Source organism: Erinaceus europaeus, chromosome 3, assembly GCF_950295315.1.
Source record: "Erinaceus europaeus chromosome 3, mEriEur2.1, whole genome shotgun sequence".
NCBI classification, from domain to species: Eukaryota; Metazoa; Chordata; class Mammalia; order Eulipotyphla; family Erinaceidae; genus Erinaceus; species Erinaceus europaeus.
Genome location: NC_080164.1, coordinates 130,314,056 through 130,328,735, shown reverse-complemented (window position 1 = coordinate 130,328,735; position 14,680 = coordinate 130,314,056). Strand labels below are relative to the sequence as shown.

Genomic DNA, 14,680 nt, shown 5'->3' with positions numbered 1-14,680 from the left:
ATTTTTTCCTTGTTGTTGATTTATGATAATTTTACAGTAATGTGCCTTGTATTGGTCTTTTTGAATTCATAAATATGGGTGTTTGTTCTGCCTCTTGAATGAGAATGTTCTTTTTTTAATATTTATTTATTGGGGGATTATTTTACAGTTGACAGTAAATATAATAGTTTGTACATGCATAACATTTCTCAGTTTTCCGCATAATAATACAATCCCCATTAGGTCCTCTGTCATCCTTTTCCTGGACCTGTTCTTTCCCCACACACACCCCAGAGTCTTTTACTTTGGTGCAATACACCAACTCCAGTTCAGGTTCTACCTGTGTTTTCTCTTCTGATCTTGTTTTTCAACTTCTGTCTAAGAGTGAGATCATCCCATATTCATCCTTCTGTTTCTGACAGTTTCTGACTTATTTCACTTAACATGATTTCTTCAAGTTCCATCCAAGATGGGTTGAAAATGGTGAAATCACTATTTTTAATAGCTAAGTAGTATTCCATTGTGTATATATACACCACAACTTGCTCAGCCATTCATGTGTGGTTGGACACCTGTGTTGCTTCCAGGTTTTGGCTTTTACAGATTGTACTGCTATGAACATAGATATACACAAATATTTTTGCATGGGTATGTTGGGTTCCTTAGGATACATCCCTAGGAGAGGAATTGCAGGATCATAGGGTAGGTCTACTTATAGTCTTCTGAGAGTTCTGCAGACTGCTCTCCACAGTGGTTGGACCAATTTACATTCCCACCAGCAGTGCAGGAGGTTTCTTTTGTCCCCACAACCTTCTCCAGAATTTGTTGCTGCTACCTTTTCTGATGTATGACATTCTCATAGGAGTGAAGTGGTGTCTCATTGTTGTCTTTATTTGTATTTCTCTGAAAATCAAAGACATGGAGCATTTTCTCATGTGTTTCTCGACTTTTTGGATCTCTTCTGTGCATGTCTTCTCCCCATTTTTGGATGGGGTTATTTGTTTTCTTGTTGCTGAGTTTGGCAAGCTCTTTTTATATTTTGGTTATTAAACTCTTGTCTGATGTATGGCATATAAAGTTCTTCTCCCATTCTGTGAGGGGTTTCTTGGTTTGGGTATTGGTTTCTTTTGCTATGCAGAAACTTTTTAATTTGATATAGCCCCATGGTTATTCTTGGCTTAGTATTCTTTGTAATTGGGTTTGTTTCATTGAAGAAGTTTTTAAAATTTATGCAGAAAAGAGTTCTGCCAATATTTTCCTCTAAGTATCTGATAGTTTCTGGTCTTACATCCAAGTCCTTGATCCACTTGGAATTTACTTTTGTGTTTGGTGAAATATAGTGGTTCAGTTTCATTCTTCTGCATGTTTCAACCCATTTTTTTCCAACACCATTTATTGAAAAGACTCATCTTTCCCCATTTAATAGTCTGGGCACCTTTGTCAAAGATTAGATGTCCATAGGTGTGGCGGCTTACTTCTGGGCTCACAATTCTATTGCACTCGTTATTGTGTCTATTGATGTTCCAGTACCAAGCAGTTTTGATGACAATGGGCCTATAATACAATTTGAGATCTGGGAGCGTGATGCCACCAGTTCTGTTCTTCTCAAGATTGTTTTGGCAATTATAAGTCTTTTCTGGTTCCAGAGAAACATGTGTAGCATTTGTTCTATTCTTCTAAAACATGTTTTTGGGATCTTGATGGGGATAACATTAAATTTGCATATGGTTCTGAGTAGAATATTCATCTTGATGATGTTAATTCTTCTAACCCATGAACATGGAATACCTTTCCACTTCTTTGTGTCTGAATGAGAATGTTCTGATGGTTTCCTAAGTGAGGGAAGGTCTCAGCTAAAAAATGCTCTGATAATGGACTCTGGGCCTTTGGCCTTGTCCTCTTCTTCAGATATACTTATCATTCTTATATTTGATCTTTTGATAAAGTCTGAAATTTCACAAAGTTGCTTCAGTCTTTCTGAACCACTCCTCTCCCTCATCTTTGAATTGAAAGAGTGGGCTGGCTGTATCTTCTAGATTGGAGATTATTTCTTCTGAATGTGTGAGTCTATTTCCTAAGCCTTTTACCTGGGCATGGATTGCCATTAGAGTGTCTTTTACTTCCTGGAGTTCTGACTGAAGTTCTTCTTTCAAGATTTGAAGATTCTTAGTGAACTCTGTTATAAGTTCCTGTCTTGTGTGTTTAAATTCCATAGTAACATGCTCTTTTAATTCTTGCTTAAATTATTTGAGAGTCCTCATAATGAGCTTTGTGTAGTCTGTCTCTGAGACTCTCTCTAAATCTGTAATTCCTTGCATTTCCTCTGTTTCATTTCTGTGTGACTGATACAGCATGGTTCACTGTTTGGTTCTGTTTCTCTGCTTGCACAGTTATTGTGCTAGTTATTGATGGCCAGCAGGTGGTGATATTGTGTTCTCTAGGTTTCTCTTGTTTGTATGATCCCTGGTGGGTGGGATGGGGCAGTTTCTTTGGGCTATCTTGTGGTCACAAATGTCCTGTTTTATGTGGTGTTCTTGCCTTAAATTCAGAAGGCTAATCCCCCTCCCCGAGTCAAATGTTGAGAGGTCTTATGCCCCTGTCTCTTTTCTTCCAGCACTAGGAACAGTGTTACTTGCTTGCTGTGCTTAATGTAAAATGGTGCAGCTCAGTGCCCACACTGCCCAGAGCTCTGATTTGACCTTGCTGTTCTTCAACTCACGCCCACACCCCTTTTTGCTCCAATTGCATGCAAGCATCCACTTGAGTCTGCAGAATTTTCAGCTATGGATTATGACTTCAGTTGGGTCTCTTGTTGTATTTATTTGCTGTTTTGTGAGGAGAGGTGACTTGGTCCCCATTATTCCATGTCCACACCTCACAGACGTCCATCACATTATTTTACACATCAAGTATTTCTATACTTGAAAATTAAAAGTCATCATTTACTTTAGTCATATTCCTAACTACAGTCATACTACATATCATTATTCCTTCTGTTGATTAAGCAATAGGTATTCCTACCAACGTGCTTAATGACTCTGCTGATTCTTTTCTCTAGTATCATTGACGTGTGTATGATGGGGATGTTTTCTTTTAGAACCTCAAGTCCATGACCCTTTTAGACTTTGATTTTCTCATCTTTATATATTTTTATAGTTTCTTTTATTATGATTCATTTTATTTTATATGAGAGTGTTTCACATGAAAGAGAGAAAAGAGAAGTCAGAGAACTGCTACAGTGTATGTTGCAGTGAGTACTGAACCTGGTGCCTTTGGCATGAAAGTCCTGCACTCATTCCCTGTTATTCATTTTTTCTCATCTTCAGCAGTGGGTGAACAGTCCTAATTTATAAAATTATTATGAATATTATACACATACATGTGCACATATATCTGATTTGAGCTGATGTAGCAGTTCTTTCTGCCTTTGGATTTTTTTCACCAAGCACATGTTGAACAGCTGCTGCATTATGAATGCTGTAGAGGATACAAATTGAGCAGGATATAGTGCCTATTCTCAGGAAATGGATTTATTTAATTCTGTACTAAGGAATGTAGCCATGGCATATAAACACTATCAAAGAACTCCATAGGAGAAAATCTGTTTCTATAAATCCAGGAGGTGGTGGTATGTGAGATGAGCCATCAACAACCTTGTTATTTGTTCTTGTGTTCACAATACTCTCTTCATCTTGCTCATTTCCTGTTAAAAATCTCTAAGTACTCCAACTATAAAAAGTGGGTTTTTACTATAAAAGACTCATCAACCCCAGACTTTAGCCCATTATTCATCTCCCATCCAGCATAAGCCGTCCACTGTGCCCTATTTTAGTGGATAAACAGGAGTTATCAGAAAAGTATTAAATCTCCTTGGCTTTCAGTGGACAGAATAAACAGATTCTTGTCTAGACTTAGGTAAAGAAAAGTCTCCTAAAATGCAAGATAAATATTTGTTTGACTATCATGTCCCCATGAATCATCTGGCTTAACTGGTCATTTTGTTTTCAATTTTATGTGGCCAACAGAACCAATATTTGACAAATTTACTTACCCAGAGAGAAAGTTCTAGGCAAAAAGCTAATACATTCTGGACACCAGCTCTAGGAAGTCACAATACTAATATATATATATATATATATATTTATTCTTAATGATGCAGTCATCAGTCCAAATTTAAAGGTATCATAAGCCTTTTCGTATTATTAAACTTTTTGGACACAGCTTGTTTATTCTTTCAGCATAATACAAAATTTCTATAATAATGCACATTTAATAGAGATGAAGAGAAACTTGTGAGCTGCTCCCCCAGAGATTTTTCCTCAAAGTTCAGTTCTGCTAATAGAATTAGAAGAGGAAAAATGGAGGGAGTCTGTTTTCTTGTTCTTTACAATGTGCTCTTTAAAATAATTAAGACATACATATTCTTTCTTATGTTCCTCTTATAAGAGTCCTCTTAGAAAAAAATAAATTTTTCTTGTGGTTTCTCAGATTTCGACATGATGTACTTCACATCCTGCCTCTCTCTCTCCTCACTAAGATTCAATTACTCTTCCTTTTTATCAGTCATTGAACTTAATCTTCTAGTACCTAGGTAGGGCCTTTTCGCTAGCATTTACTTTTGGCAGAGTCATGCTTAAGTAGAATTTTGCAGAGATCTCTTATTTCATTTAGATTTCTTCTCAAATCTATCTCTCTGAAAAGACTTTTCTGATCACCCTACAGTAAAATTCATACTGTTCTGTACTGATTCTGTTGCATATTTCTCCACAGAACATCCCACTGGTGGCATTACTATGTATGATACTTTATCTTTGTGTTTATTGTCTAGTTTTCTTGACTTTAAGTTGTAAGAGAATTGGGACTTTATTTATATCATGGTGCTCAGTACAAAGTGGTGTTCAGTAAACAGCCATTGAATGACTATATAAAAGAACTTACATTTCCTTCATTTAGATGTGATAGGGTTAAAAAGAAGAAGATGGCCTTTAAGGAAGTATCCATGGTAGTACACAGCAGAGATAGTATGGATTGTTATAGAGAGTATCTAGAACTTAGGACTTTTTGTGTTACCCACATGGTTTTGCATGGGTCTGTTTCAGCTGGCAAAGATCAAAAGAAGATAAAGTTTGTGATAAATTTTCATAAATCTTAAAATACTTCTATGTTTGTTTCCATCTCTTTAGACTAATATATCAATACTACAAAAGCAAATATAGCTATTCACTTGAGTATTTTCTACTTTCGAAGCTAGAAAGCCTGTATTAAGTAACTAATGAACTTGTACTCAAAAGGAAAAATAATTAGTGAAAAACAAATTAGTTTAAAGGTTATTATAAGAAAACAGAATATGCATTTTCATGTATGTCTGCATACAAAAGTAATTGTAAGCATTGCTGTTTTATCTCTTAAATTTCAATCTTTGTAAAATTAGCTAGGAATTTTATATTGATTTTTTTCCTCTGAGGAATAAGTAGATAGGCTCATCTCAGCTAGTTACAAACTTTAATTTCATAATACCCCAAGCCATCTCTTAGGCATAACATTTGTTAGTCATTCTGTATGAATATAAAGAAAACCATAAGCCCACATCAAATTAGTTTGCTTAAAGTCTTTCTTTCTAGTAAAGCAATATTTGGTGTTATATGGTAAATACTAAAATGTATTGGTTAAAAAAGGTGTATTTCTAAGATATTAATCTATTTTACATTTAAAAATTAATATTTGAATAAATGAATAAGGGTTAGACTTTATATTTAAGTGACTCATGCTTTTTTAGGTGAGGACAATGTTGAGATGTTAACCTTACCTGGAATTTTAGCTAAGATCATTGCTATATTAAAATAGTCTGTGTGATGAAGCTATTTAAATGAGTATATGAAGTCCAACTATATTTTTGTATGCTTACTTGAGGGAGATGGAGAAGATTTTAGTCAAATACTATGTGTATGCATTGGAGATGAAAGGTATGTGCTAAATACCTTCATGTGGAAGGCAACCCACTGTTTGCTGTATAGGGCAGAGTTTTAATCATATGCACTGCCTTGATTCAGTGAGAAGCTCTTCTGTTCTCTAGCTTTTGCCATCACTATTCTGTGCACATTGCTCACTGAATACAATCTCTGAGAACAGAAGAGCCTATTTTGAATAGGCAGAGGAGAGTAGCACTGATTCATTACCCTGGAAGAATTGAGAATTCCTAATCCTCAGTCAAGCTCTGATGTTTCCTCTGAATGACACCTTCTCCAGCTAGTTTCTTTCTAATGCTCCATTCTAGCAGTAGATGTTCTTTGGCCCTCAGAGTCTATGCTTTGCAGTCTTCTGCTTTATCAGGTGTCATGTAGTAGAATATTAGTAATGTTTGTATTAAGTTTTTCCAGCATGTTCAGCTTCTCTTAGTCTAATCAATCTGTGAGACTAGAACAGTATCTGGTCAGTAGTGGGTGCTGATTATATCTTGTGAGAAGGAATAAGTTGATACAGATGCTACCACCTTCTCCTCCCTGTGCGGGGCTGAAATTGGATGCACCATGTTCAAAATGAGATGGAGTTGTCCAATTCTTTATTTGCACTGTCAGACTGGAAAGGGCACAGACTTAGTGATGATATCGTTCAAGATTTTTCAGGATTCTAAGTCCTCACTATTCTTACCAGTGATCCCTTTCCCCAGACTCTCAGTTCTGTAATTGTTTTCTTCTTAGGATGGAGCTTTTAAGTGTGCAAGGGTCCTCCATCCCCACCTCTTCCTGTCTTACTCCCAATGAATGGATTTCTTTGATTTGGAAATCAATTCAGGCTTTCTTGCCCTGAGCTTTGTCTATGTTGTTAAAGCCTGTCCAGGTGAAACCTCCCTCTGGTCCTCTGAGGCTGATAGTGTAGATATGTATTCAAAGACCTTTCTCAGATGTTGCTAGATTTATACCTGGCCCTGTAAAGTCATAAATGAGTGAGTCTGTGGGGGAGGAGTTATAGATAGAAGATTGGAGAAATAAGAGGAGGATTGAAAGAGCAGTATGAGTTTCATGGTCTCAGCTATGGCTTTGACATTCTTTTTCAGGTTGACTTTGGATTTGCTAAAAAAATAGGCTCTGGACAGAAAACATGGACATTCTGTGGGACTCCAGAGTATGTAGCTCCTGAAGTCATTCTCAATAAAGGACATGACTTCAGTGTGGACTTTTGGTCTCTGGGAATTCTGGTGTATGAGCTCCTCACAGGCAAGTAAGTTCCTTCAAGTTGTGTTCAGCCTCTTCTTCAGGGATCACAAAAAATAACTTAATAAATATAAATAGATAATTATATATATTATTTATTTATTTATTTTCCCTTTTGTTTCCCTTGTTTGTTTTTGTTGTAGTTATTGCTGTTGTTGTTGATGTCATCATTGTTTATAGGACAGAGAGAAATGGAGAGAGGAGAGGAAGACAGAGGGGGGAGAGAAAGATAGACACCTGCAGACCTGCTTCACCACCTGTGAGGGAATCCCCTGCAGGTGGGGAGCCAGGGGCTCGAACCGGGATCCTTACGCCAGTCCTTGCGCTATGCGCCATGTGGGCTTAACCTGCTGCACTACCGCCTGACTCCCATAAATAGATAATTTAAGAGTTTTATATTTTGGAAGTGTTTTTTACTAACTATGATACCTTTTTCTCTTTCTGTTGATTCGCATATAACAAACATGCTTGCTAGTTGTATAATATGGAGGAAAAAGTCTAGGAAGGTGAAGGAAAGGAACATTGAATAAATTGTTATGATTTACCTAAATTGATAAGGCCAGTTTTGGTAGAGAATATACAAAGTGTTTGACAGATTTGATAATTCAGCATGAGAATGAGAAACAAAGGAGGCAGCCGGTGACTCACCAGGTAGAGAGAACAAATGAATCCAGGTTCAAGTCTAAGGCCTTATTCTGGGATTGTCTACAGGGGTGATCTTAATGAGCAGTGGAGTAGCGCTATGGTGTCTCTCCTTTTTTCTTTGTCTCTGTCTTCCCCTCTCTCCCTTGTTTCTCACTCTCTAGATAAAAAAAGATTAGCTTCCAGGAGCAGTGGAGTTGTGCAGATACCAAGCCCTCCCCCATGATAACCCTAGTGGCAGAAGAAAAGAAAGAAGAAAGGAAGGAAATAAAGAAGGGAACTGAACATGTTATATTATTACTTCCTCATGCATTTTTGAAGTTGAGAAAATAGAAGTCACAGTTCAATTAAAATCACTGATCAACTAAACTACATCTGAACATGTTCTTTCATCTTCCCAATAAATCATTAATGAAAATGATAAGAGAAAGCAACATTGCTAGATTTAAATTTTAATCCCCCTGCCATCTGCTTTCTAAAGGTGCTAATAGAATACAGACAAGACGCAGCAGGGGGATTGACAGTTAAAATTGAATTGTCATTCCTGAGGAGATAAAAGGACTGTATTAATGAATCCAAGATCTTAAATTTCCAGCCATGTACTTACATGCACATGTGCGCACAGTAACACATTTATATAGGCAACACATGATGTTAATTTCATATCTGTAGAGCAGTTTACAGACTACAAAGCACTTACACACTACCTAGACTAGTTTTCACAATCTTGTGTGGAAATCAAAGCAAAGACTGATTATTTTGTGATGTAGATTGATAGAGTAGAAAACTAGGACAGAGAGCTACCTGCTTAAGATTAGGGATTCGGTGCTGGAGAGACTGCATAATGGTGGTGCAAAGAAATCTCATGCCTGAGCCTCCAAGGTCCCCAGCTGATCACCATAAACCAAAACTGAGATGCGCTCAGATCTTTCTCTATGAATCTCTCCCCAAAAATAAAATAAAAATAAATAAGTAAATAAATAAATCAGAGATGTGGTTCTATGCCTCTGATTCTAAATGTGACAGCAAGGATGTGAGCATACATGTGTATCATATATTGGACACACATGGGATTCACGTCATTTTTTTAATTTTAATTTTAATTTTTTTTTTTAGTTTCATACTCCCATTGCTCCTTACCTGATTCAATATGTTTTAAACTCTTATAAGCAAATATCCTCACTTTTTAGGGAGGATAAGCATATAGTGTTGCAAGATTTACTAACTGAGTCCATTGCATGGGATATATATTTCAGCACACATTTTTCAAAGGGAGGATTTCATGGAATCTTCCTGAATATTTTACACCATAAACAGATTACCTTTGGCTGGACCCTACTTCCTTGCCACATGCACTAAGCAGACAGAAGAGATAGTTTTCTGTAATCAATTTCATGTATTCATATATTTGCTGCTTAAGATTTTGAAGGAAAGAGAAGAAATTCCAGTCATTCAGAGATAAAGTTGCTAAAGAGAAAGAGGAAATCTGTCTTATGAATTTGTTTCTCATCCCTTGAAAGTTTTCCAGCTGCTTTTCTAGGAGATACACATTGGTTTCTGTAGGTATTTGAGAATTTATACCTCAGTCTTCACCTACTCAGATAAATTGTTAGAGGAACAGGAAGATAAAATGAGTGTAAAGAAGGGGAAAATAGCAATAGGTTGAAATTGCTAAGTGTCATGAAGGAGCTGGTAAATTGTGTCTGTAAAAGTTTTTAGGGAAAGGCATGAGAAAAATTAATTTTAAATCCCCCAAAATTCTAGAGTTAGGAGGTAAATGAAAATGAGCTGAAAAAGCAAGATTAAAACAAAACAGTATTTTTATAAATATAAAAATTAAAATGTTATAGAAATATTTTCTTTACACATGAAACATAGATTTTGAATAGTTGGTGCACTGACCTTGTTTCATTTACCAAAAGTAGGAATAGTCAGTATTAAAATCGTCACCAAAACTCAGCACAGTAATTCATGAAAGTCATCTTTAATTAAAAATGACACTATAGAACATATGACATTATTTTAAAAGAAAAGTATGTTAACCTGTTACTAAGAGTCATTGAAACACACTGTTCACATGACTTCTAAAACTTGACTTTCATTCTCCCTTGCTGGGTCTTCCTTCCAACCCACAATGTTCAGGTCTTAACCTCCTTTCCACATGCTCACTCCTGGATGACATCATCATTAGGTATCATGGCAGCACATACTGTCTGATGTCTTTTCAGAAACTTGACTGCACAGGTACCTTTTTAAACACTGAATTCATAAATTCAGTTGTCTGCTTAGCATCTCTTTTGGATTGTTCAGGATATAACTCTTGACTCTCTTCCCCATAACTTATGTTGCAGCCTTTAGCAACGTAATTTATGCCCCATTAACCCCATTCAAAACTCTTTACCATCATTCATTTCACATTCACCTCATTTGGAAATTCTGTTTGCTTTATCATTTCACTAATTCCACAATCTACATCTCACCGCCTTTACCATAGCAGAGCTTGTCCAGGCTACCAGTCCATCCTTCCTTCACCATTGCTTTGAAAAATAATTCTTCACCTATGAACATGAAACTAGCTCCAAGTGTTGTAAGTTAGATCATCTTACATTCTCAGTTTCTTACCAGAACTTACTAGAACTATATGGTATTGTCCTCTTTCCTTAGACCCCTCTCCTGCTAACTCACCCATCAGGAATTCCTCAATGTTACAAGAACCCATGCCCATGCCTCACTCCTTGCTGTTGTACTTACTGTCTTAGAATCCTCTGCCCATTGATTGTGAAATTACAAGGGGTTTTCCTAACTATTCTATCTCAAAGAGAGAGAGAGAGAGAGACAAAGAAGAGAAAAAAGAAAACCATAGCTCTCTGTCATTCTTTTCTTTTTCCTTTTAGTATTATGAATTACTACTGAAAAAATGCTCTGTATGTATATGTATATGATAATTGTTACATGATAAGAAGGTAATAAAAGACTTTTCTAGCTTATATTCAGGTTTTCCATGAAACAACTAATGAGAGAGAAAGGAAGGCTGAGAAAAAGAATTCAGTTATACATGTGTCTGATGTGGATCCTGTTATCCTGTTTTGGCTTTTCTCTAGTCCACCCTTTTCTGGAGTTGACCAGATGATGACCTACAATTTGATTCTCAAAGGAATTGAAAAGATGGATTTTCCTAGAAAGATAACAAGAAGGCCTGAGGACTTGATTCGGAGGCTTTGCAGGTAAGTGATAGTTAGAAACTCGTTGTTCTCAGGAAAGTGTGAAGGTGCCTTATTTCTGTTTCTACACATTTTCAAATTGTGTAAATTTCTGCTTTTTTAGAGTGATCTATGTAGATAAATTATATTTAAAGAAAAATCACTTTCTGGTTTGCAGTCTATGCTAGAGTTTTGGTTTTATCTGAACTTACAATGCCTATTCAGTGTTTGAAAGAGATTAGATTTTTTATGCTATATTCCAGAATCATCTTTACCTATAACCAAATAAAATAAAACCACAAACATCAGTTTGATATATGAGTGATTAGTTTATAACATTTTTATTTTGAGAGAAAGTCAGTAGTAGTGATAGAGTTAGTATATAGCTTCTTTCAAACTTTATCTCTTAAACATACCCCTCTGGCTGTACTTTACATTACTCCAAATTTCTCATTATCATTAAAGGAAACTTATTGGAGCATTGGAGGCTTCTAGAATTTTTTTCACTTCCTTTTGTTGCTGTTTTCTGTTTTCTTGTTTTTTGCATGTTTGAACTTTTTTATATTCAAAAATATAAATATAGTGCACTGAGAATGTGAAATGTACTGTGGTTGCCAACAATTTTTTTTTCATGTTTCTAAGATTCCAGTTCAGAAATAAGTGACTCTATAAGGCTTTTCCTAGTTTCCTCAGCAAAGCTGAAGAAATAGCACCCTCCTGTTCTTCTAAGTGTTTATTCACAGCTCGTTAAAGTTATGGAACATATAGACATAAATATTTCTGTTCCTAACTCTGATTTTTATGCAGCTCTACCAAGAAAGAGAATATTCTTTTCTCTCCTTATATTCAGGTGCCTGATCTATGGATCCTGTTGAATTAACAAATGAATGAATGAATGAATGAATGTTAACTTATCTTTTAAAACTCCCTGGCACATAAAATGAAATGTCTATAAAATTATGATTTTAGGCAAAATCCAACAGAAAGGCTTGGAAACCTGAAGAATGGAATCAATGACATTAAGAAACACAGGTACATTTTGCTCAGAAAAATATATGGAAATTTAATTTTTTTAATTTTTATTTATAAAAAGGAAACACTGACAAAAACCATAGGATAAGAGGGGTACAACTCCACACAATTCCCACCACCAGAACTCCATATCCTACCCCTTCCCTTGATAGCTTCCCTATTCTTTAACCCTCTGGGAGTATGGACCCAAGGTCATTGTGGGATGCAGAAGGTGGATGGTCTGGTTTCTGTAATTGCTTCCCTGATGAACATGGGTGTTAGCAGGTCAATCCAAACTCCCAGCCTGTCTCTCTCTTTCCCTAGTGGGGAAGGGCTCTGGGGAAGCAGGGCTCTAGGACACATTGGTGGGGTTGTCTGCCCAGGGAAGTCCAGTTGGCATCATGTTAGCATCTGGAACCTGGTGGCTGAAAAAGGAGTTAACATACAAAGCCAAATGAATTGTTTACTAATCATGAACCTAGAGGCTGGAGTAGTGCAGATGAAAAATTGGAGGTCTTTGTTTTGTAGATAGTTAGTAGGCCTATTTTATTTATATTCCAAAGGGCCCATGACTATACTAGGTTTTTTTTTTTTCCCCTGAGCCTGACATCTGATATGCAGGTGGATCCTACTTATTGTCTGGAGAGATTATGTCATGGCTGGAAAAAGGACCAGAAAGCTGGATCAGGGAAAAGAGTAGCTTCCAAATATGGGGAAGATGTATAAATATTGCTGACTGTAAACCCCATTGATTTGATGTGATCTGGGGCCCATATTCAGCTTAGGAGCCTATGTGACCTCTGCATCCCTGTAGATCTGAGCTCACATTCTGTGGTCAGGAGTAGGAACATTCCAAGCTGTCCCAATTTCAGGACTCATCTTCCTCAGGTGTAACATAGTGTATGTTTTCCAGCCTCCCTTCAGAGGATGGAACATTCTCTACTGTTATTGATCTATATTGAGGGCAGGGTAGAAATTTAATTTTATAAGGTAATTTTGAAGTATCTCTTGTTGGCTGCATTGGATGGATCCTTTCATATTCTCAATTTTTCTTTTTTTAGTAATTTTTTTCTTTTCATTTTTACTTAAGTTTTAATTAATTCACCTATTTTGGTGCTTTACATTTTTACTTGTGTTTTACTCTGTACAGCTACAAAAAAAAAATCTCAAAGTGAGCTATCTAATTCTGGAAGTTCAAATCAAGAATGGATAAAATTATAAAATAAATTACAAAACTACATCTTTAAGGGATGGAAATGTAGATTTTTGCTATATTTTTTATTGTTATTTTTTTATCAATTTGAGTTTCATAAAGTAATTATCTATCTTAGACATTTAATATGTAAAGTGGAATACAGTTATTGCAGCTAGAATTCAGGTGATCAGCTAATACCACTGTTTAGCTGTGCTCTGTGTCAGTTTTAATTAGTACTATATATTTGGGTATTTTTTATTTTATTTTTTAAATCACATGCAAGTGTGGAAGGTCACAAGGGATCTTTGCCATTTTATGTGATGCTTCACAATGAGCTCACTGCCTCACACTTGCAAGGCACTTTCTGAGCGACCTTCCTAGCCCTATATACTTACTTTAATTGTAGTGTTCCTTTGGCAGGGTCTCTAGATTTTGTAGCCTCATGCTCTGTCTCCCCTTTTGGATAAAGTATATTGGTTCGAATGTCAAACAGCATTTTACTTTTGTGCAATAATCCAACACATACTTTTTGAAACCTGTGAATTTCTAAAACTGATCTTCAGAATCATCAGTGACTCCCATAAATTATCCTTTCTGCTTAGAATACATGTATTCAAGCTTTTAAAATATTTTTTGAAAACTCTGCTTAGCACAATCCTCAGGATGTTTTCATTTTACTTGTGATTTATAAATATTTAATAACACATGTTGATAGTTAGTACCTTTATAGTCAAAACTACATTTGAAATTTTAGTACTGAGACCCATTTGAACACATGGAGTTGTCTTCACTTGAGAAAGGGAAACACTTCTCAGTGATTTTCTTTTTGGATATTTTAGTGAAGAATTAGAAGCATTGCATCACAATATGAAAATAGAGGAAGAGTTGCTGCTGAATATGAAAGCTATTCATTTTTCTTCACGGTAGTGGGATAGTTCCAAACAAGCCTACAAACTATCAGCCCTGCTCTATTGGTGAACTTTCTTGAAATAGTCATATATTCAGCATTGTAAGTTGGTATGAGGTTATTCCTTAAGAGTATATTATATTAGGAGGAGAGATGATGGAATAGAGTCAGAGAGAAATGAAGATAGGCAGATATAGTGTGAAATTTTATAAACATCAAAATGTTGTTGTTCTTTGCCTTCCACTGGATTGCCTATGGTGTTATGCTCATTGTATGCCTTATCAATGTATCTTTCTTCCAATATGCTGTTATCATTTTATTTTCTTTTTGAGAAATGGCGTATAAACACACCATTCATAGTGGGGGAAAAAATGTGTCACATCATTGAATGGGATTCTTCCCATGTAGTTTCCTCCTTTGTCTCATTAAAGAAGCTGCTTTGTGTTTTGCTCACCGGTAGTTTGGAAACAGAAATGATATAATCTTTAACAGGCTCTGGCTTTATCTTTTACTTATTTACCTGCAGTTCACTTAA

At 35.9% G+C, this 14,680-nt stretch overlaps 1 protein-coding gene across 3 annotated transcripts in view; it reads left to right on the top strand.

Moving 5' to 3' along the window:
- Window positions 1-14,680, top strand: part of PRKG2 (protein kinase cGMP-dependent 2) — a 118,980-nt gene that overhangs the window by 91,759 nt on the left and 12,541 nt on the right. For all 3 annotated transcript variants that reach the window (XM_060187926.1, XM_007518499.3, XM_060187927.1), the window contains 3 exons: window positions 7,034-7,197; window positions 10,934-11,056; window positions 12,002-12,064. In XM_060187926.1, coding sequence (XP_060043909.1) covers window positions 7,034-7,197; window positions 10,934-11,056; window positions 12,002-12,064 — 350 coding nt within the window. The remainder of the gene's footprint in view (window positions 1-7,033; window positions 7,198-10,933; window positions 11,057-12,001; window positions 12,065-14,680) is intronic.